Source organism: Trichosurus vulpecula, chromosome 6 (assembly GCF_011100635.1).
Source record: "Trichosurus vulpecula isolate mTriVul1 chromosome 6, mTriVul1.pri, whole genome shotgun sequence".
In the NCBI taxonomy this organism is placed as follows: domain Eukaryota; kingdom Metazoa; phylum Chordata; class Mammalia; order Diprotodontia; family Phalangeridae; genus Trichosurus; species Trichosurus vulpecula.
Window position 1 is genome coordinate 130,815,933 of NC_050578.1, and position 27,052 is coordinate 130,842,984.

Genomic DNA, 27,052 nt, shown 5'->3' on the forward strand with positions numbered 1-27,052 from the left:
CTTAATTGATATTCACAGCAGCCCTGTGAGGTACTATTTTTAACCTCATTTCACAGATGAGGACACAGAAGCAGAGTGGTTCAGTGATTTGTCCAAGGTTACATAGCTACTTAGTGTCTGAGTCAGAATTTGAATTCAGATCTTCTTGATTCCAAGTTACATTCTCAATCCACTGCACTGCCTGGTGAAAAAGCTTGTATTCTTTCTTGTATGCTTTTCTGTTGTATGTCACACTAGACTTTCTGTAGTCTTGCTTGTCCCTGCAGTTGTCCTGCCTGTTTTATGAGGCAGTACTGTTTATAACCTTCCATTATTCTTCTCCAAAACATTATACAGGTGGGTTCATTTTCTAAACTGACTTTTGTCTTTCTGCTTGGCAAAAGATGAAGTGTTTGCTGGTTACAATTTCAGAGTCTTTTTGACTTACTCATTGTTATAATTGCCTTATATATTTAACTTGCTGTAGGAAATTGACAGTCCGTGTTAATGCTTTGTCTTTTATCCCTTTCCCCTTTTTCACTCTCAGTAGCTTGTTTACATTGTTTTGGAGCAGTTTTAAGTGCACCCTACATCTTTATCTCATCTTTAGCCTGCCTTCTAGTTTGCTATCAGTCCTGACCTTTGTTTTCACAGGTCTCTATTCTGTCTGTACGCCGACAGCTGATTTCAGGAACGATTACCACATTGATAATCAGTTTCTTGTCTGTTAAGATAAAGTCAGTTTCATTTTTTATGGTATTCTCACATCCAGCACTCTCTTTATAAAGAAAATATTTAATGGAATGTAATGAGTATTCTTAGTGTGCATAAATCTTTGAACTCTTTCATTTTTTAGTGTTGAACCATAGTATCTCTTACTTCTTTATGCTCTTGTTGCACTAAAGTCACCCAGTATGTCTGTTGATTTGTTTTGGAAGATGTTGTCTCGATATTTCTATCTACCTATTTCCACTAAGCATTGGTATATAAACTTTATAGTGACAAAGTGGCCAAAGTATCAAAGCAATGAGAAACAGGATATTAGTAGCTGAATTAGTACTATTTTGAGAACAATTTGGAAATGGGAGGTGATCATTCTCATTTGTGCATGCTATTTCCCACATTCAGAGAAAGCTCTCTCTCTCTCTCTCTCTCTCTCTCTCTCTCTCTCTCTCTCTCTCTAATTTTTATGGTAAACTATTATCCAGTCTTGGAAAGGGAAAAGGAAGCCCTTATATAAAACTTGTATATTGAAGTGAGATTTATTGAAGGATTATTCTTTAAGAGGTTGAGATTGAGAATGCTGTGAATCTCTGGGAAAGCTTCAACAAAGGTGGCTTCCCAGCTTTCCTTTTTTTCCACAGTGAAGGTCTCATTTGTGATATATAGCAGTATATTTTCGTTTCCTCATTTCCCAAAAAGATAAGATGGCAGTTATTGGCGAAAGATGGTGTTTTGTATTTCTCCTCCCAGGATTTATGTTCTGGAATCTTTGAGAATTGTAACTGAGTTAAGGGTAGAAGAGTCTGTCTGACCCCATAACAATTTGTTGTGCCTGTTTTTAGAGCAGTAGAGGCCAACTTTTATGACCTTGGCTGGATTCCACAAAACATTTATTTGTAAGTTCCTCAGAGCCCAGGGATTCACTGGTGGCCATGAGGGCCTACACAACAAACCATGCAACAGAGCGCATTTAGGGTTAAGGTTAGGGTTGTTATTCAGTTAGTTCATGGGCTCAAATTCTAACAGCTCTCCAATTCCAAGTCTGACCAGACTTTAAAGTATTATATAGATGAATAAACAGGGTAAATGTTTTTGTCTAACTTTTGTCTACCACTGTTGGGGTGTCTTTTATCTGAGATGATCCAGAAAATAATTACGTGTGTGTGTGTGTGTGTGTGTGTGTGTGTGTGTGTGTGTGTGTATGCATGTATACATTTTCTGGTAAATAATGTTTGTTTACAATCTCAAAAGAGGAATGGCTTTTGAAATTAAAAAAAAATCCTACATAGCAAACATTCTTATAGACATTATGAGAAGGGTCATAGCAGTTATGAACCAGAAATCAGATGGCATGGAATTAATTGTACAGTCAGAATTCAGCAGGACCTACCATAGTAGTAATATAAAAGCATTCTTAGGAATTGGTAATTTTTTCTAATATTTAGTATTTTTTAATATTTCTAGTAAGTATTTTTTTCTCTGCATTTGAAAATGTGTTAAGCCCCACAAGGTTAAAAAAGAAAGAAAGCATACAGATAGACATAGAAGGGGTCTGTGAGGTATATTTGGAGATTCCCAACTTCAAAACAGTTAATGATACCTGGTTGTCAGCCTTCTTGTGTAACAAAATTACTGTTTCTTTGCTTCTCTTTTATTGAATGAACACTTCTGTTACTTTCTTTTCAAATAGCCGCTGCTTAGCGAACCTACGTCCCCTCTTAGATTCTGGCACGATGGGCACTAAGGGACACACTGAAGCTATTATACCTCATTTGACCGAGTCCTATAATAGTCATGTAAGTGTTACAGTTGTTTACATGTTGGAGCGGATGCTAAATGCTTCTCACACAAAAGAGAACAGAAGGAAGTTCATAAGGAGATGAAAGCAGTCAAAACAGTTTTTAAATTAAAGTGTCAAATTTACTATATGCTTTTAGAAAGTTATTGTTCAGTTGTTTTCAGAAATGTCCGACTCTTCTTGACCTCGTTTGGGGTTCTCTAGCCAAAGGTACTGGAGTGGTTTGCCATTTCTTTCTCCAGCTCATTTCACAGATGAGTAAACTGAAGCCAACAACAAGGCCAAGTGTGCCCAGAGTCACACAGCTAGTAAGTGTCTGAGGCCAGATCTGAACTCAGGAAGATGAGTTTTCTTGACATCGGGCCCAGAGCTTGATTACCTGTGCCACCTAGCTGCCCTCATTTTAGAAAATAGAAGCAATTTTATATACAGTTCTCTTTTGTTTTTGTTAAAGCCATTTTGTTGTTTTGGAAATACTCTACAAAGGATAATTAACCTAATAAGGACAATTAAATCATTCCATAATCAATACGCATACTGATTTGTACTTACGCTAGGCTAATTTTTATGGACACATAAAAAGAATAAAGGAATTCACATATGAACACTGAATCACTATGAGAAAGAACCTAGGAGTTACCTACTCTGACTCCCAAAACTGGTCTCTGTGAGTATTTCCTTTAACAGAAAATTTAGCAGTACTTCATGAGATAGCTCAATGCATTTTTCAACAGTTCTTTCTAATATCTGACCCATATCATTCTTCCTTCTGTAACTTCTACCCATTAGCCCATGTTTACTCGCCGAAGCCATACAAGGTACATAGAACTTGTAATCAACTAAAGCTTATCATTTTCACGTGAATAGCTGTCTGACCACATTACCCCATTATATACTCAAGCATTTGGTTCAGCTTAAGTGCAGAACTTTATTTTTATATTCATTAACTTTTATCTTGTTAGATTTTGTCCATTTTTCCAGCCCTTGAAGGTCTTTTTGAATCCTGAATCTGTCTTCAAGTGTTTTAGCTTTCCCTCCTTGTTTTGTATAATCTATCCATTTGATAGACATTCTGTCAGTATCTTCTTCAGCCAAGTCATTTGATTAAGAGGTTGACCACACCTTGGTTAATTCTTTTATTTTAGATGCCTATTTCCTCAGAAGGAGATGGAAATTATTTTCTTTAGGAGATGAAAAATAAGCATTCTAAATTATTGTGTTGACATTGGATACTATCATTAATATAGTTTTACATTTGCAAATGTCTTTCATTTTGCCAAGTGGATGTAATCTAACAAAATTCTCCACTAAATTTATTTTAAATGACTTGTTCTTCCCATTTACTTCTGCTGTAAACTCAGAAATGTGTTTACTTGCAAAAAAAATCATCCTAATATACTGATTGGAAAAGCTTTTAGTAGGGGACAAAAAAGCTATGTGGCAATAAGAGTCATAGTAGACTGTGTGGTATCCTGGGATTTCTTTCATAGCATTTTGCTTACATTAGCCTCTTCCACACTCTCATGTTGCTCCTGTTCATCAGCCTTCTTCAGATCTTGGAAACTTTTCACATATCTTAGAAATCTCACACAGTGACCAACATTTGATCCCATAAAATACTGAATGGCACATTAATGCATTTTCTATTTTTAAATGTTTTTCTTCTTTGAAAAACAAGCAAAATATATACTTCCTATTAAGAAAAAGGAGAAAAATCGTAAGGTTGGAATTTCTTCATTCTGTTTTTTAATAAGACCAAGTAGTGTCCCTGTTTTGTGTCCTGGCCCTTATAGAAACTCTCTTGATAGCCATGAAAATTAACTTCTTAATTTTACTGAAAAAGCAGTATGGAAAGTAGGCAAGTATTTATGGCACATGTGTGCTAGACACTGAAATGGATAGAATATTAAGTAGTACTTGCTCTCTAGGAGTTTACAAGTCTCTTAGTTAGAATTAACAAGCATATAAAGCAGCACAGAAGTAGAAAATATGTGATGTAGACTTAATGCTAAAGGAGTTCATCATCAAGAAAATGAGAGCAGGAAGTTATGATAATCTTCCATTTTCCTTCTTTTTTTAGATAAAAAAGATGAATTCAGGTTTTGTTTATTTTGACAATCTGGAGTACATGATGCCAGAGTTAAACATGATCACAAAACCAAGAATATGTCAAATATATATCCTCAACAATACGTAATCTTATTTTTGTACTTGTTAATTTAGCGGGATCCTCCAGAAGAAGAAATTCCATTTTGCACTTTAAAATCTTTTCCAGCTGCTATTGAACATACTATTCAGTGGGCAAGAGATAAGGTAAATGTCTTTCTTTGATATGTTTAGTTCTCTGTGGAAAAGAAAGTGTTTTAGACTACCTAAAAAGTTCTCTTTTAAATTTGTCTTTTTCTTCCCCGATATGCAGTTCGAAAGCTCATTTTCCCATAAGCCTTCATTGTTCAACAAATTTTGGCAAACTTATTCATCTGCAGAGGAGGTCTTACAAGTAAGAATCAATATGGTTTCTAAATGGATTAAGATACTGCTTTGGATCAATTTAAATTTTAGAAGCTACATCTAAATGTTTTTCCCTCAAAGATTGACCCTCATTACTACTATATTTTGAGGGTTATGGAAATGATAGATAAAAATTCTTAGTCTTCAACTTATAAATGCTATGTAGATTGCAAGGTTTTGAATTCTGATGTAAAAATTCATTAAAATACTTTACAATTACTGAGGTGAGTGGGCATAATGAGAATAAAATTCCAAATACTCAAACGAAAGACCTGGATAAACTAAGTAAGAACATTTGAAAAATTACTGAAATCACTGTTGGTGGTTGCTTCTTTTTCTCTAGTCATAAGGTCTCCTTAAGGTCTGCTTTTTATTCACCAGTACTTTGTGAATAAGAAATAAACTATACTTCTTAGTACTAAGAATTGTTAGGGAATAACTGTGCAGAAAGACTAATGGAACAAAAAATGTTCGAGCTGGAAGGCTTCATTTAGTTTAGTGATCTTGCAGATAGGAAAACAAGTCTAAAGAGACCGAGTGGTTTCTCTGAAGTCACTTAACTACTTAGTGGAAGCCTAGAAGTCAGGTTCCATGTGCCCACTCTAATGCTATAAGCATTCTGAAGTAATTGATGCATTCTAACTCAAGAAAACTTAGCCTAAGACTTTGATTCTGAAGTAAATTTGAAAATTTTATCTAGTCAAGCTGTTTTACAGGAGCAAAAACTGAGGCCCGACAGGGCAGTTTTTCAGAGGCTTAGAGGCTCAACTGGTCACACAATGGAAAGAGGGCTGGGTCTGAAGTCAGGAATTCTTGCGTATGACATCTGGCAAGTCACTTAACCTCTGTTTGCCTAAGTTTCCTCAGTTATAAAATGAGGATCCTAGTAACACCTACTTCACAGGATTGTTGTGAAAATCAAATGAGATAATATTTGTGAAAAGCACTTAGCTCAGGGCCAGGTACATAATAGGCTCTATATACATGCTTACTCCCTTCTTGCCACCTCAGTTTCTTTATATGTGAAATACAGTCATACTCGTTGATCTACAAAGCTCCTTCTAGATCTAATGTTCTGTGATCCTATTTTTTACTATTATAATTTACGTAAACTTTTTATTTGCTTAATTAGAAATTATATTTTTCTTTTCCTGTTTTGTATTTCATCTTTTTTTTTCTCCATCTTCTTTTCCCTCATTCTAGAGGATACAGTCTGGAGAGAGTTTAGAAGGCTGCTTTCAGGTTATTAAGTCACTCAGTAGAAGACCTAGAAATTGGTCCCAGTGTGTGGAATTAGCAAGAATAAAGTTTGAAAAATATTTTAACCATAAGGTATGTATGTGTTTTAAACATGTAAGTGTTGCATAAATGTTCGAAAAAATCTAAGCCATACTTAAGTACAGATTGAAGATAATAGATCTAGAATAGGAATGGACCTCAGAGGCCACCTAGTATAATCTTCCTCACTTTATGGATAAGGAAACTGACCTAAAGGAGTCACATAGCTAGTAACAGAGGAAGCATTTGACCCCACAGCCTCCCACTCCAAATCTAGTGCCATTTTAACTCTCAGAAAGATTTTTCTAAATTTCATTGCAAAAAAAATCTGACATGTACTTTCCTAGAAAACATCATGTTAATAGAAGGGCCTGGAGAATATAACCTTCCTGTCTTTATCTGAAAACTTGCAAAAGTCCGCAGTGAGTTAGAAAGTGATGGTTAATCATTAAGTGCTTGGTAAAGCTTTTAAAAGCTTCTAAATTGCCAATTTTCCTGAGATTAACTGATCCCTTACTCTTAAGTGTATCATTGGGTTTTAGGGTTTTTGTAAAGAATGGCTTTTACACAGGAAAAGGCATGAGTGTCACTGGATTTTCCAAAGAAAGAAAAAAGCCAAAAAACACATGAAATTAACTTTTTGCTTCTTAGCTGAATTTGATAGTTGAATGACGATTGATAAATTCTGATTTCCTGCTATTCTAGGTTAAACATCAGACCTGTATAATTTTGATGACTTTTTTTCCACTGACAGTATTAAAGTCAGTGTACCGTTGAAGAAACAGGTTTCACTTTGAACCTGCTCAGTTTTCTTTTGCTCATCGTGCAAATCTCATTTTGTCCAGAAGAGACCACTCTAACTATCTTCTGCAATACTGAATACTCCTTTGTGTGGTGAAGAAAAGTTAAGGAGAAGCAGGCTCTATTAAGTCAGAAATGAAAAACTGCTAAAACAAAACATACAAGTCTACATATAACTCAATGTTGATCCTTTTGTAATAAATGATGATGAGAATAAGTAAATAGGATATATCTAAGATATATTTTAAGACAAGTTAAAGACCTGTTAGCAGTAATGTAAACTGTCATACTTTAGTAGAAAATGTCTTCCAGTAAGCATACATTTAATTAAAAATGGCAGTTTACTCCACTCCCCATACAATTTTCAGGCACGGCTTATACAGTGGATCTTTTATTGCAGTTTATAAACATGATCCAGTCTCCAGCATCATTAGAAAAAATCTTTATTTGACCCTACTGTTCTCTCAAAGATATTGTCCTATATTTCTTCTCCCATACATGGCCTAATTCTGAGAAAAGCTGTATACACTGTCTCCATTGTCTCATCTCCCACTCATTTCTCAGCTCCTTGTAATCAGACTTTGCTCCAGCCACTTAAGAGAAAATGGTCTCTCTGAGATCACCTCTGTTCTTTTTATGGCTCAATCCAATAGCTTTTTACTTAGTCCTCCACCACAATAAATGATTGTTAATCATTCCCCCTCCCAAAACCCTCTTAATTCTAGTGCCTTCCCTCTTGTAATTATTTCTGGTTTATCCTATTTGTAGTTTACTTTGTACATATTTATTTGCATGTTGTCTCCCCATCTGATTGTAAGTTCCTTGAGGGCAGGGACAGTCTTCTGTCACTGTTTTGTGTCTGAAGTGCTTAGCAAAGTACTGGGCACTTAATGAATATTTATTGATTGACTGTATATTTTGTCCTCTCTGGATTTTCCTGACTCTATAGTTTCTTGGTTCTCCCATCTGGTCACCCTTTCTCAGTTTTCCTTTGTTGAAACATCATCAAAACCAGCTCCCTCTCTGTGTTGTACTCTGTACGCATTCCCTCCCCTCTCCCCAATTTATGGCTGTACCTTAGGGCTATTATCTGGACTAAGAATAATATATTTGAAAGAAAATGGTCTTCTGTTTTTTGTTTGTTTTTTCTTTTAAAGAATAACAACCTTATTTTTAATGTTAATTATGTTTTTCTTTGACTCCCTTCTTCTTTTCCCCTCCCTCACCCTCCAGGCTCTTCAGCTTCTTCATTGTTTTCCCCTGGACACACGATTAAAAGATGGCAGTAAGTATACCTGAACACCTGGAGGACACTTTAATACAGTTCTTTTTTTAATTATTAATAGTTACCTACATTAAAATTCACTATGTATGTCTTTATTAGGTTTGTTTTGGCAGTCCCCAAAGAGGCCACCTTCTCCAATAAAGTTTGAATTTAATGATCCTTTGTAAGTATTGGACCACAGTTAACAGGTTTAATTTTTTTTCTTATATCGGCCAAACTGTATTATTTGAGAGCAAAAAATTTGTAAAAAATCTGTAAAAAATTTTATTTTGTTAAAATTCTACCCTGCCTCATCAGTGGCAGGGAATTAAACCTGGGTTCTTGAAATTTATGCCTATAGATCACATGTTCTGGCCAGTTCCACCAAGTTTTAAGGGTTTCCTATATGGACTTCACATCAGATTTATTACTCTGTCAGACAAGGACCAGCCTAACCACATTTGGAAGTACATCACACTGCATTAAAAGCCACAGGGTGAAAATTTTTTCCTCAATACCAACTAACAAAGACCAACCATTTCCTAAGGTGTTAGGGATGATTATAATCTCTGAGGGTGGTGAGACTGCCCACATTAGTGAAATCTTGAATTTTAAGTACAGTTAAAATTTTTCATAATGTTTAATTAACAATCCCTTTATTGAAATATTTGCTATCAAATGTATAAGGAATTTATTCTTACTTGAAAATTACCTTTAGATTTATTAAGTGATCATCTTTAGTTAACACTGCAGTATTTAAGTAACGATGTAACTACGCATTTAATGCCCCTGCCTTGGTTTCTTCATCTACTTCACAGGTTATTATGAGACCTAAATGGGATTCTAGAATCAGGTTTCAACTTTGAAGATAACCTAAAGGTTATTTAATACTGGCCCTACTCAAATCATGAATACTGTCTACAAATGTACTTGAAAACTATTTTAGAACATAAAAGGCACTAGATTGAAAATGGGTAGCATGATATATTTTCTAAGTATGCACTTCTCAATTACTAATGATCTGGATTAGGCCGGTAGTAAAGAATGCCATTTTTATATATTTCCTATTGATATTCTTCTTCTTAGTAGCCTTTTGAAAGTTGTCCCAACAAGGGAGTAAATATGTCTTACACAATTAAAGGCTTCAGGATGGACTATATGCCTATTTAAGGTTAGAGACTGTCATTACTGAGTTGGCAATAGAGTTATGGATTTTTCAGCCATAGTAACTTTTATAGATTATAAAAGAATTCCCTTTGTAGAAATAATAGACTTGATTTTTTAAGCTACCATAGAAATATTTGGTACTTAGATGAAGGGCTAGTTTATGTATTTGAAATTAATTTAGAAGATTAACAGGTAAGGAGACTTTTTTAAAAAGATCACTATAATCTAGGCCAGGGCTGTCTAAAATGCGGCGATTTATGCAGCCCACCTACAAGCATAGAGCTCTCACTAAAATGGCAAATCAAAATATATTTCAATAAAAACCTAAGGTTGGACAGCCCTGATCTAGAATACAGCTGGTGGGCTGCTTGGAGCCCACCAAAGCAGCTCAAGGGCAGTATGTTGTTCAGGCCTGATCTAGGCAGTATTCAAGAAAAGAGTATTATGAAAATTACATTCTTAACTGCCCATTTCATTTCTAAATCATTACACAGTGCTTACTTCTTTACTAACCTGACCAATATAAAACAGAAAAGTCAGTGATATATATTTTTTATATTCAGCAAAACTAGAAGCATGGAATTTTAGGTTTGTGAAAAAAATTAACATGTGGATTCACCTGTTTATTTTGTTGGTGTTGGACATTGTTAAGAAATTGAATGTATGTTCTGGCTTCTACTTTTAGGAAATTCTTAATTTTAAGTACTTAGAGCAAGGTCTCTTTGAGTTTTCTTACACACTACTTATCCAAAACTTTATTTATATATTATATATTATATATTATCATTATATCTTTTGGTTCCATATTTCTTTGTAGTTTTTATGGGCCTTACATATATCTTTTGTAGCCAGAAAGTTACATTCTTCTAAATGATTGTTTTAAATTCTGGTGTTACCTCCCACTCCATAATACAAAGATAGCTTGATGTGGAAAGAAAAACCCTGGGTCTGAATTTTGACTCTATGTGACCTTGAGCAAGTTGCACTTAACTGGTCTGGACCTCAGTTTCCTCACCTGTAGATAACTTTAGAGGCTCATCTATCTTCAAACTATTTTTTTCTACTCTTGTTCCCTCCTTTGTTGGTTTCTACTAGTAAAGTGAGGAAGGTGAGAAAAGAACTCTTAAACAAAGAAGTAGGTAAACTAGACAAATGTCTTATCTTTCATGACTCAAGTTGTATCCAGTGTATTAAAAAGAGATTTTTTTTTTCCTAAAGGCATATAGACTTTTAAAAATTGTATTTGAAGTAGAATGTTTTGGTTTATAGTTTCTCAGGACAGGAACTACCTATCTTTAGTAAACTATTATTAAAAAAGGAAAATCTAATCCTTTCCCCTGTTTTTATGCAGGAAACCTACATGTATGAAATAATTCTGTTCTATGTGCCTTTTTTACACTTTAACTTGTATGCTTCAGCTTTATTAATATCACTTTATAGATTGCCACATGGGGTTAAATAAAAAGCATGTTTATTTAATTTTTTCTTTGGTGCTCCGTAAGGCAACATTGATTTTTCTAATGGGTTCGCAGTGTTTTCTCAGTGGAAATTTTATGATTTTGAAACTTAGGAGCATCATGAGTTAAAGTTTTGTTGGTGCTTTACAGAATAGATTAATAATTTTCTTATTTCCACTTGTTACTATTTTGACTTAATTCTTTTAAACTTAAGAAAAATATCCTGCAACAAAAATTTAAATACCCCAATTATGTAAGAGTTGATGATGTTATAGAAGATTCCTTTAAGCTATAACAAATTGGGTTGTTATATTACATTGACATTCGTCTAGGTTACTTTTTTGTTTTGTTTTTATTTTAACAGACACTTCGGTTTCATACAGACTGCAGCAAAGCTATTTGCTACAATATATTGCATCCCATTTACAGAAAAGGTGAGATGTTCTTGAAGTACTACAAGGGATGAAAACAAATCAAAATTTAATCAAACACCAGCTTTTCTGTAAATGTTACGTCAATTTGGTATCAGAATACTTCTCATTTGCAAATGGGCAGCTAGGTGGCGTGGTAAATAGAGCACCAGCCCTGGAGTCAGGAAGATCTGAGTTCTAATCCAGCCCCGGACACTTGATGCTAGCTTTGTTACCTTGGACAAGTCACTTAACCCCAATTGCCTCGCCTTCCCGCTCCAAAAAAATGCTTCCCTTGCTTTTAAGAAATATTCTGTAGTGTGTTACATTGTTGCCCAGGCTTCCATATAAGGAGCTGAAATGTTTTGTGTTACTAAGCAGAAGTTGAAATATATTTACTCTAGAACTTAATAGTGAAATACAACTATCCAGTAAAAATCGGTTTGTTTGATTTAGTGGCATAAAATTTAATAAGGACAAATGTAAAATTGACATCTTGGATTCAGAAAGGAAACTTCAGAAGTATTAGCATATGGAAAGGTAAGACAAACACCTAAGTATCAGCTCATCAGCAAAAGGTGATGTAGGGGCTTAATGAGACTTCAGATTCAGTATGAGCCCAGTCCTAGATTGATGTGCCCCTCAAGAAGAAAAAAAGTCTCACAAACTTCCTGAAAAGCTGATTACTGAATACTCTTTCAGGTACAGGAGCAAATTATACTAAATGACATGAATGAACATCAGTCTTCCTAAACTTCAGTACTTTAACTGCCACTAATTAAAAAACTCAACACCGTGCTTATTTTGGGGGGAGGGGGAGGGGAGCAGGGCAGTTGGGGTTAAGTGATTTGCCCAAGGTCACACAGCTAGTAAGTGTGTCAAATGTGTGAGGCTGCATTTGAACTCAGTTGCTCCTGACTCCAGGGCTGGTGCTCTACTCACAGCGCCACCTAGCTGCCCCTGTTATCAGTTAATTTACATGTGGCATCATGGGGAAATGATTGTTTGAAAATTAAATGTGAATGTCTAAAATGAATGCAACATAACCTAATTGTTTTGGTTCCACGTGCCTGAAGTGCTATTGGATCTAGGTTTTTGTTCATTTGTTTTTCTTTTTTTGGTCTTATTTTGGAGAATCTTAAAATATAGAAGTAATTTCAGAACCAGTTCTATCACAATGTGGCTAGATTTTGAGATGCCATTTATTGAAATAATTTTCTTTAAAATAGGACTTGTCAGTAGAAACTTTCTCCAGTATACTTTCCAAATTAGAGATTCCGGAATTCAAACCTTCAAACAAGGTATGTTTTAAAATATTTTCATGTTTAATTTTATTATTTGAATTGTTCATAGCATGTGCTTTCCTGTATCATCCTCTGAAAAATCTCACAGAAAATACTTAATATGATTTCTTCCATTTACCCTTCCTGGATCTTCAACTAGAAAGAATCTCTCTGTTGTGATAACTTTTTTTTATTGTATTTTCATATTATATCTATTTTACAGTTAATTATGTGCATTTTTATCTACCCTATAATCTGTAAGGTGCATTGAAGCAGTCTTTTCCTTTATATCCACTAGCACCCAGAAAAATGGCAGGGTGTAGAGGAAGCAATACACATGTATTGAATGAAAACAAACTCACATTCTGTCACCTTATCCTCCAAAGGTGCAGTTTGCCAATTTCTGCCACTCACCTTATTTCCCATAGGATTTTGTTTTGAGGATAGGAAAGAAAAGAAATCGATAGAGAACTGTAGGCTAATGAGTTGCATAAATGCAAATTGTTGTCAAAACATGTTGAATGAATAAACCGTTGTTGGATAAATCTTCCATGGCTTCAGCATGCAAAGACTCCCAAAGAGTATCCATGGAAAGCTTGGAAACTGGGTAGAAAGGTTTGTGTAGTCACTGTTCCCACTCCTAACATCAAAGAGAAACTGGAACCTACCATCTACAGAAACCAAAAAAAAATGCCTGTCCACGTTGTGTTTAATAGCGCTGTCTTTTCCAAACCCACTCTTAAATTTCCCTTTATGATGACATTGCCTACTGTCAGAAAAGTTTTAGGAGCAGGTTTATTTTAAGCACAGCTTAAACAAATATTTATTAGCTGATCTTAATCTAGTTTAAAATGCGTAACAGATTTCTGTAGATTCTATGCGATCCTGTCATGGATTTTGTTATTTTTTATTATGAAACGAGAGGCATTTGTGTATTGTATAGAGAGCTGGCCTCAGAGTCAAAACCTGGATTCTTCTAACTCTTACTGCACATTGTCTGTGTGACTGAGCAAGGTACTTTACCTCTTCATGCCCCACTGTCAGTAGCAGATCAAGTACTTTTCTGGGAATCCCTATATCAGTGAAATGACATGTCTAGTTGCTCCTGCTCCCCTCTAAAAATAATACGTAGATATTTGTTTGAGATTATAATTGCAGTGAATGGGTTTACACTAAAATAACTCCATTTTTCTTTTCTCTGTACGTTTATTTTTTAACATAAGAAAAATATAGAAATCTTATATACTGTGGGAGCCAACTTCAGACCAAGAAAATAATGGCATTAAATTAAGTAGCTCTGATTCCTATATAAATTTAGGTTGTACAAACAGACGAAACTGCGAGGAAACCCGACCATGTTCCCGTTAGTAGTGAAGATGAGAGGAATGCTGTTTTCCAGTTAGAAAAGGCTATATCATCCAGTGAGGCTACGAAAAGTAAGGAAATTGTCTTTATAAAAGTAATTTTGACTGTGACTTTTTCTTTAAATGGTACTGTATCTACAGCAGCTGGATGGCAAATGGATTGAATACTGGGCCTGGAGTCAGGAAGACTCATCTTCCTGGGTTCAAATCTGTCTTCAGACACTTAGTAGCTGCACGACCTTGGGCAAATTACTTAACCCTGTTTTTTGCCTCAGTTTCCTCACATGTAAAATGAGGTGGAGAAGGAAATGGCAGACTACTCAATATCTTTGCCAAGAAAACCTCAAACAAGGTCATCGAGAGTTGGACATGACTGAAATGACTGAACAAAAGCACCAATAAAAGATGATTATAACAAATCTGTCTCTAAAATATATAGAAAACTGAGTCAAATTTGTAAGAATACCAGTCATTCCCCAAGTGATAAATGGTCAAAGGATATGAACAGGCAGTTTTCAGTTGAAGAAATCAAAGCTATCTATAGTCATATGAAAAAATGCTCCAAATCACTATTGATTAGAGAAATGCAAATTAAAACAACTCTGAGGTACCACTTCATACCCATCAGTTTGGCTAATATGACAAAAAAGGAAAATGATAAATGTTGGAGAAGAGGTGGGAAAACTGGAACACTAATGCACTGTTGGTGGAGTTGTGAACTGATCCAACCATTCTGGAGAGCAATTTAGAACTATGCCCAAAAAGACAACCAAACTGTCCATACCTTTTGATCCAGCTGTAGCACTACTAGGTCTGTATCCCAAAATGATCATAAAAAAGGGAAACGAATCCACATATGCAAAAATATATATAGCAGCTCTTTTTGTGGTAGCCAAGTATTGGAAGTTGAGAGGGATGCCCATCAGTTGGGGAATGGCTAAACAAGTTGTGGTATATGATTGTGATGGAATACTATTGTTCTATAAGAAATGATGAGCAAGCAGATTTCAGAAAAACCTGCAGAGACTTACATGAACTGATGCTGAGTGAAGTGAACAGAACCAGGAGAATGTCGTATATAGTAAAAGCAACATTGTGCAATGATCAGCTATGATAGACTTAGCTCTCTCAGCAGTGCAGTGATCTAAGACAGTTCCAGAAGACTCAAGATGGAAAATGCTATCCACATCCAGAGAAAGAACTATGGAGTCTGAATGCAGATCAAAGCCGACTATTTTCTCTTCTTTTTTTCTTTCTCATGGTTTTTCCCTTTTGTTCTGATTCTTTTTTCACAACATGACTAATGTGGAAATGTATATAATACAACTGTGCGTGTGTAGCCTATATCAAATTGAATGCTCTCTTGGGGAAGGGGAGGGAAGGGAGGGGGGAAAATTTGGAACTCAAAATGTTATGAAAGTGAATATTGAAAACTAAAACTAAAGAAGGGGGAAAAAACAAATCCATCATTCACTTTTAAACCTTAACTGAATTCAGTAATTCCAATACTTTTTCTGCCAAGGGAGTTTGAGGAGCTCTAATTCACTAATATAACAATTTTCTATCCCCATAGCTCTTACACATTTTGCCTTATGAGCTGGTAAAGAGTACTAATTAAAAGAGTGTGACCGGTATCACCTTAGGTTGTACCTTAGTCAGTTTCCTTTAGAAAATGAACACCTAGATCCATTCCTAGAGACAGCCTCTGCTGTATTGATGCCTTAGGTTAACTCTGTCGAAGAGTACAAACTTGATCAGTAGTGATCTAAAACATAGTAAAATCAGAACCCATGAGATATTCTGACTTTCTGGTGAATCATCTGTTGTAGACTAGAGACAGGGCTGCTTTTTATCCCTGGTGATCATTTTTTTTGTTTTATAAATAATTTTTTGCGGTGGAAACAGCCCCGACATGTAATAGGTAACCATAAGCAAGTTACTTAACCTTAATTTCCTCATCTATAAAATGGTGATAATAAAATAAGCATAACGTACCTTACCACTGTTGTGAGGAAAATACTTTTGTAAACTGTATTTAAGTCTGGAGGTTCTATGCTTGACTTAACCTGTATTGACCCAGTATTTTTATTCAGAAGTCCCTTGCTTAAAGCATATGGGAGAGGCCACATTTTTAGACCATTTGCATTCTTAATGGATTTCAACTATTTGATGAGTAGTAAATATCCTTTAGAAATGCATCTAAATTGTACACATTCTCCATAACCCCCTTTTTTTAAAGATATATGCTTTAGGACAATTTGCTTGAATTCTGAATGCTGATATAGTGATCTACATTTATTTCAATATTAATACATTTAGATTAGAGACGTTATGGCCTAAAGCATACAGAGCCAGTCTCTAAGGCTTGAACCTGGGTTCAAGTCCTGCTCTAAATAGAGCACTTAACATTAACCTCTCATTGCCCAATGCAACTTCAACTGTAAATTGCAGAGAAGGTGCCAGTGTGCACTGGCAGAGGAAATTCCCTCATGAAATACCAATGAAATCATAGGTCTGGTTAAAAAAAAATTAGATGCCATTTGCTCATGTCAGCTCACAAAGCTTGCCTTTGTATCTTTTAGTAATTACAATTCCTGACTCATCTCTCACCTTGTCATTTTTTCTTAAAACAGAAATCATCAGGGGGGAAAACACATCAGTTGTATTTGTTCCTTTTAAAATGTGGACTTCTGATTCAAGCTTTTTTTTTCTTCTGACTTTTAATCAGGTGACCTTCAGATGGTGGTGCTTTCATTTGAAAAAGATGATGATAGTAACGGGCACATAGATTTCATCACTGCAGCATCCAATCTTCGAGCCAGGATGTATAACATTGAACCAGCTGACCGACTGAAAACAAAGCGCATTGCTGGGAAAATAATCCCTGCTATAGCAACATCCACGGCTGCAGTGTCTGGTTTAGTGCGTGTCTTGGCCCTCTAAGTGAAACCTTTCCTGACCATGACTTATTTATATTTTTAGAAAGGATGAATATTAATCTTATCTATTATAGAATTTAAATTATGACTGAAAATGTCTCAGCAGTTTTCTTGTCATTTTGGAGGTGTGGAGATAGTTTAGAATGATAGAAGTTATAATTATTTTCAGTATATTTTCATATACTGTAAATAAGCTAATCACAACTCTGTATCAAAATGATAAATGCTTTGCTTTAAAAAATATAGTTTATTTTGTTGATGGGGTTGCAGTGAGTGACGGTGAAGCATCAAAAATAGTTCTGAGGCTATAAAACTGGGTGACTAGAAAGTATTGTCCCTTGACACTAATAGGGAAGTCTAAGAGAACAATGGGTGTGGAGGGAAAGATAATGAATTTGACTTTGGACATGTTGATTTTGAAATGTCCTGTACACAGCTGGCGATGTAGGTCTGGAGCTCAAGAGAAAGACTAGGGATGGCTGTATGAATATGGGTCAACTAAATACAAATGATCATTGAGCCCATGTGAACTGATAAGCTCAGTTAGAGAGATCAGCACCCTAGTTTACCACAAGTAACCTCTGTTTTCTTAGCATAAAGTGAGGGGCTTTGCTCTAAGCAAGGGAATTGGGTAAGATTTTCAAACCTTGAAAAGAAAAAAAAAAGTTTTGAACAGCCTTCAGTCAGTTTCAAGAGGGAGCTACTCAGAGAAAAATAAAAAGATATTCTTGGGGCACTTAGGGCCTACTTGGTATTTTATTACAGATTTGTAAGCCATTGGAAACGAGATAAATATATATATTATACAGAGTAATCAATTTTATGCAACACTGTAGGGGGAAGAAGGTGTGGATCATTCCAGATAATGATCTTCTTTAAGTGGCAAAACTTCAATCATTTTAGATGCAATTTATTTTTCTAGAATATAATATGCACTATCCTGTTCTCTGAAAGAGTGTGTTCTCCTATGGATCCACAGTCTTATTGACATGGTCTCTCCCTCTAATGTACAAAGTGCAAACTGTCCGCATCTTCTAATCTTATGTGATTGGTTCATGTCATCCCAGTGGGTCTTACATCAATGTCTTTGCATTGCTATACCTAACATGGTGAAGGCCTTCCTCTAGATTTCACTTTTTTTCTTAATTGTACCTGTGATTTCATTAATATAGGAAACTCTACCAGAGCACATCAACATTTATGCCACAGCTTCACATTCAGTGGGTAAGCCTCGGGCCTGAAAGTATTAATGACTTGCCTGAGGGGTCACACAGCCAGTCAGTATGTGTCAGAAGTAGGACTTCAACTTACATCTTCTTAATTCTAAGACTCTCTGTCCATCATGTCACACTGCTGCCTCCCTTCAATCACTTTTTTTCTTTAAGCATAATTCTGAATTGCTTTTTGAAATGATAGGACCAATTTACAACTCCTCCCAATGGCACACCACTGTGTGTATCTTGTCACAGCCCATCCAACGTGGACTTTTTCCTTCTTTTGTCATCTTTGACAGTTGGCAAATACCAACTCAATTTTAATTTGTATCTCTTATTATTTGAAGGACTCTTTTGTGTAGTTAAAGAGTTTGTAATAGTCTTTTGAGAGCTGTTTATATCTTTGACCACTTATCTATTCAAAAATGGCTCTTAGTTCTCTCTATTTAATATAATTCCACATATGTCTTGAATAATACCAAAACTATTTCATACTGATTTAAAAAATAGGTAAATAGACCAGTGGGGCAGACTGGACAAGCAAGATGTAGAAGCAGTGTACACTAATGAATATTAGTAATATTCATGAATAGTAATATTAGTAAAGCCAAAACACAAACTACTGAGGGAAAAATTTTCTGTTGGATGAACGTTAGGAAAATTAAAAAACAATTTGGCAGAAAATAGATTTAGATAAGCATCTTACTCTGGAAAAGAATAGAATGGAGGTATCTCTTCTATGGTTAGGGGAAAATTTATATCCAACAAGATACAGAGGAAATTATAGAAGACACTATAGAGAAGTTTTTTATAAACAATGAAAAGGCATTATGAAAAACTTACCATGTGCCAGGTACTATGCTAAGCACAAACATAAGCAAGTGAAATAGTCTGCCCTCTAAGTCTAAAGCAGCTTACATTTTGATAGGGGATGAGAATGTTGATGGAGAAAGAGGCAGCCATTAAATGATCAAGGAGTACTTTGTACAGGGGAGTGAGAGGGATGATGACTCCAGGAATGGTGGTGTTGAATTGATTGTTGTTCTTATCTAGGGTAGGAAAGTATGGCATTGGAGGCAGAAGATACTCATACAGCTGTTACTTCACGTAGGTGGAAGTAGCACGGTGGCTCTGGGTCTAGAAAAGACAAGGTGAATGGTCACCATTCCAAAAGCCATACAATTTATCTAGGAATTGATTGGTTTTTGTTTTCTAAGAAATGGCCTGAGACAATGTATGGGAAGAATGCCAAGGAATAGATATCACTGTATTATAAATTAAATATTATCTAATATTTAATCAGGTCTGTTTCTTATATCCAGGTTGCTTTGGAGTTGATCAAAGTTGCTGGTGGCCTTCCATTTGAAGCCTACAGAAATTGTTTCCTTAATTTAGCCATTCCAATTATAGTGTTTACCGAGACAGCTGAAGTTAAAAAAATTGAAATCAGGTATGTAGCAAGAAAGTGGTTAAAAAAAAATACTTCTGTATTTTGAAATATAGCTGAACCAAGTATATACCCTCTACTGTCATTTCTTCCACTAAATCCCATTTTATTGTTTCAAATCCCTAAATAGGTAGAAAGAGTTCGTTCTTTCGATCCCCAGCAGCACAATCTATATATAGGACATAGTTGAGCAAATATAATTGTACATTCTTGTGTTCATATGTAATAATCATATTTCCCCTCCCTGCATATGGTGTATGGTATAGAATCCTAGACCAGGCCTGCTATAGACTAAGAGTCAGTAGACTTGGCTCTTTACCAACCAGCTTTGTGACCTTGAGCAGGTCACTTAATTCTCTGGACCGTAGTCACTTCAAATATAAAATGAATAGACTAGATGGCATCTAAGGACCATTCTAATTCAAAGTTGGATGATTTTATGTTTGCAATTTTTTCCTTAAAACAAAAAAAACCACTACGTTCAAGTGTCCTGAAAATCCTGACTCTGATAATTTTTTTCATAAGTCGTCAGACAAAGATTTTAAACATTTTAAAACATTCAAGAAATAGCCTTTCCTTCTCTCTTATGTTCATTTTTAATTGTTAACAAAAGATGAGTACTGCCTACAAGCTGGACTTTGTTATATTTTTATTAAAGAGAGGCAAGATAAACATCCTAAACATTTTCTTTTTAATAACAGAAATGGAATAACATTCACAATCTGGGACAGATGGACTATTCATGGAAAAGAAGATTTCACCCTTTCAGATTTCATAAATGCTGTCAGGGTGAGACCTTTTATTTCTTTTTGATTCATCCTATTGGGAAATTGAGGAATAGATAGCATCTTTTATTGAGAGCACTTACCCTCATTGTTACTTACACTTCCTTTTCTCGGTAATATTGATAAGTAAATGGTTTCAATCGTGTTGCAGATAATCTTCAGTAATTATCTTGCCTTTGCCACAAATCCATTACTTTTTTAAGAGATCTGAATACTGTGGTTCAGTATTTGGTCACAAGGGTAAACAGTTTTAATGCTTTAAATAAAAAACTACACATTGGTGTGGTCCATTTTTAAAAAAAAAAGTTTTTTGATATTTACAGGAGAAATATGGAATTGAACCAACAATGGTGGTACAGGGAGTCAAGATGCTTTATGTTCCTGTAATGCCTGGTCATATAAAAAGATTAAAGTTGACGTAAGTATCAAAATGTTCAATCCCAAAGATCCACCAGGATTAAAATGCTGGCTTAGGTCTATACTAAGCAAATGAAGATTTTCTAACACCAGTACAATTATACCCAGAATATGTTGGTAATAAAAAGTATGGTGGTATATAGGCATACCTTAAGTGTCCTAATAATTTTCTGTATTAAAAATCAGTCTTCAAAGAAGCAACAAACATTTTGTGTATGTAAAGCCCGTTGAACTTTCTTAAAACAAAATTCCTTTTCAAAATATATGGTGAAAAAAACTAAATGCAAGAATTGATTTATAACTCATAGAAGCGTTCTGTTTTGGTAGACCAGTTAAATTCTTTCCAGTACTACCAGCCTGAATCAAAGTTGTTTTAGTTTTGATGATTTTCTCTTTTACACTAACTCTTTTGTCACATTAAGGGGAGACATTCCATCTTCTTATATTTCTAGTTATTAACAAATAAGTGCTATAAAAAGAAGTTGACATATCTGTGAAGGCTTAGTGCTATAAGGAACAAAAATAATAAGGAGCAAAGAGTCTTGATTTGGAAGATACTGACCCATTCAGATTTGCACCCAAAACTGCTGGAACTAATTAAGTGGTGCTTTCATTGTTAATTTTAATTAGTTAATATTCATTATTGGCATTAGCAAAAACCATTCAACCAGTGGTAAATTATATAGTTAGTGGAATTAAAAATTTACTACAAATAATTTACAGCAAAGAGATGTCTATATTCAGTTCAGTTGAACAAACATTATTGAGTGTTCATTATGTGAAAGGCATTGGACTAAGCACTGGAAGTACAAAGTCAGAAAGGAAACAGGCCCTTGACTTGAGGATCTTATTTTTCTGGGCCATATACAACATAATCAGTCAACAAGTATTTAAGTATCTGCCTTGTGCCAAGTACTGTGCCTAAGCTCTAGGAATATAGTTCCTGCCTTCACCAAGTTCACATGCTGGCAGGAGCCATCATGAATACAAGATTGTTTTGTGAGGGAGGACACTGCCAGTTGTAGGGGGATCAGGAAAGACTTTATGTAAAAGTCCATTTCGAAGTAAACCAGGGATTTGAGGAGTAGAAGTTAGAAGGGAAAGCACTTCAAGCACAGGAGCCACAGCCAGTACAAAAGCATGGAGATGGAATGTCTTGTTTGACGAATAGTAGATAGACCAACCAGTAGGGCTATACCACTGAATTTGGAAGAGGGAGTAATGTGGAAGATTAACCTGGAAGTACTATGAAATAGGCAGGCTAGAGATAGTTAAATCAGAAGACTGTTGGAATAATCTACGGATGATAATGGGTAGGAATGAAAAGGAAGGGATGGATGCAACAGTCCTTGATTAGGTATGAAAATGGAGAGTTTTTTTTGTCCATTTTGAACTTAAAAAAGAAAAAAGGCATTTCCATGCACACAGGCATAACACAAAAAGAGGATTCAGTATGAAACCGAGAATCTCCATTTCACAGTTTACGCTTTTTGAAAAACTTTAACAAACACATTGTTTTCAAAACTACCCTGCTTTTCTGTGCTTCTTTCTGAGTTTTCTGGGCACTTTGCAGTTGTATTTTTTTTCCTCCCTCCCCACCCCTCACTAGAGAAGGCCACCATTTGACACATGTGTGTATTTGTAAAAACATACCATATATACTTCCATTTATCAGTTCTTTCTCTGGAGGTTCTGCTTATTTCACTCATCATTATTTCATGCAAGTCTGTCCATATTTTTCTAAAATCAACCAGCTCATTTTTTATAACACAGTAATATTCCATCACAATAATATACCATAACTTGTGTAGCCATTCCCTAATTTGTGGCATCCCCCACAGTTTCTAGTTCTTTACCACCACCAAGAGAGCTGCTATAAATATTTTAGAAAATATAGGGTTTTTTTTTCTTTTTCCCTGATCCCCCTGGGAAACAGACCTAATAGTGATATTGCCAGGTCAAAGGGTATACACAGTTTTATAACTTTTGGGGCATAATGACAATTGAGAGATTGAGAAAAATAAGAAATAAACACCAAGGTTTCAGATACATAATTAAGTGAATAGGAGTGCCCTTGACAGAGGAAGTAGATTTAAGGGGGAAATAATACGTTGTTTTGGATGTCCAGTTTGAGGTGTTTATAGAATATCCAGGAGGCAAGAGGTGTGGGTCTAGTGAGTTTGGAAAATAGGCCAGGGCTGAAAGTACAGAATCCCCTGCATGGAAATAGTAGTTAAAAGCCACGGGAGTCAGTATGATTGCCCAAGTGGAGAATACGTAGGATACAGCTAAAGCTAGGACCATGGGGCATAATCTCCCCTTATAGTATCAGAAAGTAGAAGAGTAGCTAGCAAATTAAACAGAAGTAACTAGAGAAGTAGGCAGAATCTAATCAAAATCTCTCAGAGTCGAAAAGGACCTCAGCAGTTATTTTAATCCAACTTATACAAGAAGCCATAGTAATATTAACTGCTGACCTTTATATAGCCCTTTAAGGTTACAAATGGCCTTCCAGGCTTTTCTTGAAGACTTTCAGCAAACTGAAATCTATCCCAAGGTAGCTTATCCCACCCGGGCTAGCACTACTTGTTAGGAAGTTTTTCCTGAAGTCAAACCTGAAACTGTCTAAGATATATCCACTTTCTTGTCCTAATTCTAACCTTTAGAGCAGAGGTGTCAAATCTTCAACTGATTTGCTAAAGGCCCTCCAGATTGTAACTGGAAAATGTTTAATAAAATAAAACAATACAAAATAAATAATGTTCATTTGTGGTTTTCTAAATCAATATGCAGCTGGCAGGGATAGTTTATTTTTGAATTTGACACCACTGCTTTAGAGCCAAACTGGACAAATGTCCTTTTTATCTGACAGCTCGTTAAATACTTTACCTTTTGGTAAAGAATAAGGGGGGAATGTGTTGTCACTCTAGGGCAGGCCTACACAACATACCGCTTGTGCAGGCCCTGTTTTACGTTCTGTACATTTTTCATGGGCTGCCCAAAATCTTTTGACAAGCACAAGCAGCCCTATTTTGTGCAGGCCTGCCCTAAGGAAACTTCTCATAGTGAGTTTTGCTGAGGAATTTGCATTTTTACTGGCTATCCAGAATCCTCTGGTGGGCTGCAAGTAGTATGCCATAAGCAGTCCACAGTGTGCTGGCCTGCTCTAGGGGCATGGTTATCAGTGAAGTCATATGCTTCATATTCTATTTTATTTCCTAAAGAATTCACTGGTGACCTTAGAATAGTGTCTATGAAGTGATGGTGGAACAGATTGCAAGAGGTTAAGAAGTTGGATGGTAAAGGAGTAGAGACAGGCTATTTTTTCTAAAAGTTCCTCAATGAAAGGGGAAGAAAATATGAGAGGTCATTTGGGTAGAAACATATAAGGAGAACTTTTTTGTTTTGTTTTTAAGAATTGTTAATTTCTAAGTATTTTTATACAGAAGTAATCTCTAATTTTTTTTTCGTAGAATGCACAAGCTTGTGAAACCATCAACCGAAAAGAAATATGTAGATCTTACTGTATCATTTGCCCCAGAAAATGATGGTGATGAAGATTTGCCAGGACCCCCTGTAAGATACTACTTCACCCAGGACAACGATTGACAACAACAGTTTTAAAGTCACTCCAGGACCACTTCTTTAGATAGGAGTGTACTTAATTTGAGTAACTCTTAAAGTCCCAATGCGGTACTTATGTATTTCTCTTTAAAGAAGCCTTAATTTAAAAAAGAAAGAAAATTCAGTAGGAAACTGCACTGAAGAACAGTAAAACAGAATTGAATTTATTGTACACTTGTCCTGATTCTCTTCATGCATTGGTCTAGTCACCAGAATGTCAATTACTGAACTGGAATACCATTTTCTGACATACCACAACAGAAATATATGTATTATCCTGAGTGAATGAAAACAGGAAGAATATATTTATCTGTCATCCTTTTCAGATTCAAGCAAGGTCTAAGGAAGTGACAATGATCAAGAATTGAGTCTTACAAAGTGGAAATAGACAAGCTGTTTCTTGGAATCATTTTTTTGTGGACTTTGAAAATTTGAGACATGTTGTTTCTATGTTTGTTCTAGTGTTTGTTTTGTTGCCGTACCTCAAATGATTAGGCTTTGAAACTCAAGCATCAATTATTTTGTGGATGTCTTAGAAAAAAAGACAATTTATAATTGTGCAGTAAAGAAAAAAATTCTTTTTATGAGCAGCACTCTTCTGCTTCTTGTAAGGGATTTTAACCAATCTGTTACATCATCGTCGTCATCGTCACAGTTAGTATATTTATCTGCCCACCCTATAAATCAGGCCTTGTGTTGAAAGCACCAGCTTATGAACTGTAAGATGAGGATCAGGCAAAGTTCCATATTAACCTAGACAGAATAATTATGCTAATTTTGACAATTGCCTATAGCCTACTTGGAGATTAAATGGAGTGAATGGAAAATATGAGTAATCCTGATGTTTTATAATGGCTTTAATTTGAAATTCACTAAATCTGATTTTTGTAGCCCATCAGTCTATAGGAGGTTTAAAAGAAGAGCATCTTTGGAAAGGAATGGAAAATAATAGTTAAAATGTAATCTTCTTAACATTTGTTCTGATTATGAAAAGAGAATCTGTTATTTTACTGCCCATTCCCAAAGACTAGGTGGACTGGGATAGATTTTTTTTAAAGCCCTAATCAACATAAACCTTGTTTGTTGAGACCTAACAGATATAAATGCAGGTACTCTCTTTTAAATGATGACTTAATTCAGCATTGTAAAGTCTGTGAAGTCAATAAACAATTGTTAATTTTGGAATTATCATGCAGTCTAAAGCAACCAGCAGTTTATAACATCATTGCAGTCATTTTGCCATTATGTTTTTTGCTTTCTCCAGTTTATCAGCATGAGAAGACTATTCAAGATGCCAAGTATAAAAATACCAAAGATCGATATTAAAAACGGGATTTTGCATCAAGTTTAACTCATGTCGACCCCCAATTTAGTGCATTTAGTGAGGGATATTTATTTCCTCTCTTTATTTCCTCTCTTTATACCTCTTATAAATTATTTAATTGATTTTGCTTGTCAGCAAGATGAATATTTAAGGGTTTTTTCTTTTACTTAAGATATGCTCTCATAAAAATATCCATTTTGCCAGATATGTGAGGAAAAAATTCCTATCGTCACCTAAGTCTCTATTACTAACTAGGGCAGAGTGGTCAAAGAAAAACTAAAAGTAATTAATTGTTTTAAAATCATTAGTATTTGTCATGGTTCATATCCTTTTGCTTTCTAGTCCAAATGAAAGAATAAATTTTCATATTTTAATATATTCAGGGGAAGTCCAAAATCCTGTGACTTATTTTTGTCCCTAGTCCCTAAACTTTCAAAAGAGATTTTGTCCTTTATGCCACTCTCAAACTGGTTATGAGACAGTACTGAAAGTTTTCCGGGAGTTAATTTATGCAATTAATGGCTATTGGTACCCATGCATTTATTTATTTGTAATTTGGAGGCCTTAGGGCTTCCGCGTCATGGTTTCTTTAGGAGTAAACATGGAACTTTTATATCAGTGCATATTTTAGGGGTGTCAAAATGCTTTTGTAGGTATAAACAAAATTAACAGTATTAAGTTCATTTTATGGTTATAATTGTCCATTTAGAGATAACCTGTTCTGCAAGTAACAGTTATTTCCAGTCTGATCATTTCTATCCCCATTGGAAAGCCATTGTGAGCTTCCAGTGTTCTTCCTTTAATTGTACGTTTGTGCATTTCTGTAGTGTGAGATCTACATATATGAGTGACAAATATCAGGTGTAAAGATGAATAACATGATTTGTACAGGACCATCAGGTAATTTTTTACTTATTAAAATAATTAAATTCATAAAATGGGTATCTTTTTTTTAAAATAAGATATTTCTATATCTTGGTCCATCAATGTAGATTGACTGTCATTTCGTATTCCATGATTTATACAAAGTTATCTTCTCACTTCTGTGAGAAAAATCTTGAGATTTAAGTGTAGGGTTTTTACAGAGATATCCCTAATTTAAGGGAGCCTAGAGCATTGTGACCTGATCTTCCCTACTGGAAATCAAGAAGGAACAAGTAAGAAGCATCAGCAGCAACTGTTTTGAAGACAGTGCCAATAGTCCTAATTCTACTAGTTGGGGATCTGTAATTTAGAGCAGGGCTGTCCAAAATGCAGCCCACCTACA

At 35.2% G+C, this 27,052-nt stretch overlaps 1 protein-coding gene across 1 annotated transcript in view; it reads left to right on the top strand.

Annotated features, from left to right (window-relative positions):
* The window catches only part of UBA6 (ubiquitin like modifier activating enzyme 6), a 67,722-nt gene extending 42,073 nt beyond the window's left edge, over positions 1-25,649 (top strand). The window contains exons 20-33 of the mRNA XM_036763104.1: positions 2,393-2,498; positions 4,724-4,813; positions 4,920-5,000; positions 6,215-6,343; positions 8,324-8,375; positions 8,475-8,538; positions 11,343-11,412; positions 12,618-12,689; positions 13,990-14,107; positions 16,764-16,957; positions 19,511-19,638; positions 20,337-20,424; positions 20,744-20,838; positions 24,311-25,649. Of these exons, the coding sequence (XP_036618999.1) occupies positions 2,393-2,498; positions 4,724-4,813; positions 4,920-5,000; positions 6,215-6,343; positions 8,324-8,375; positions 8,475-8,538; positions 11,343-11,412; positions 12,618-12,689; positions 13,990-14,107; positions 16,764-16,957; positions 19,511-19,638; positions 20,337-20,424; positions 20,744-20,838; positions 24,311-24,446 (1,423 nt within the window). The 3' untranslated portion in view covers positions 24,447-25,649. The remainder of the gene's footprint in view (positions 1-2,392; positions 2,499-4,723; positions 4,814-4,919; positions 5,001-6,214; positions 6,344-8,323; positions 8,376-8,474; positions 8,539-11,342; positions 11,413-12,617; positions 12,690-13,989; positions 14,108-16,763; positions 16,958-19,510; positions 19,639-20,336; positions 20,425-20,743; positions 20,839-24,310) is intronic.
* Positions 25,650-27,052: the final 1,403 nt, after the last annotated feature.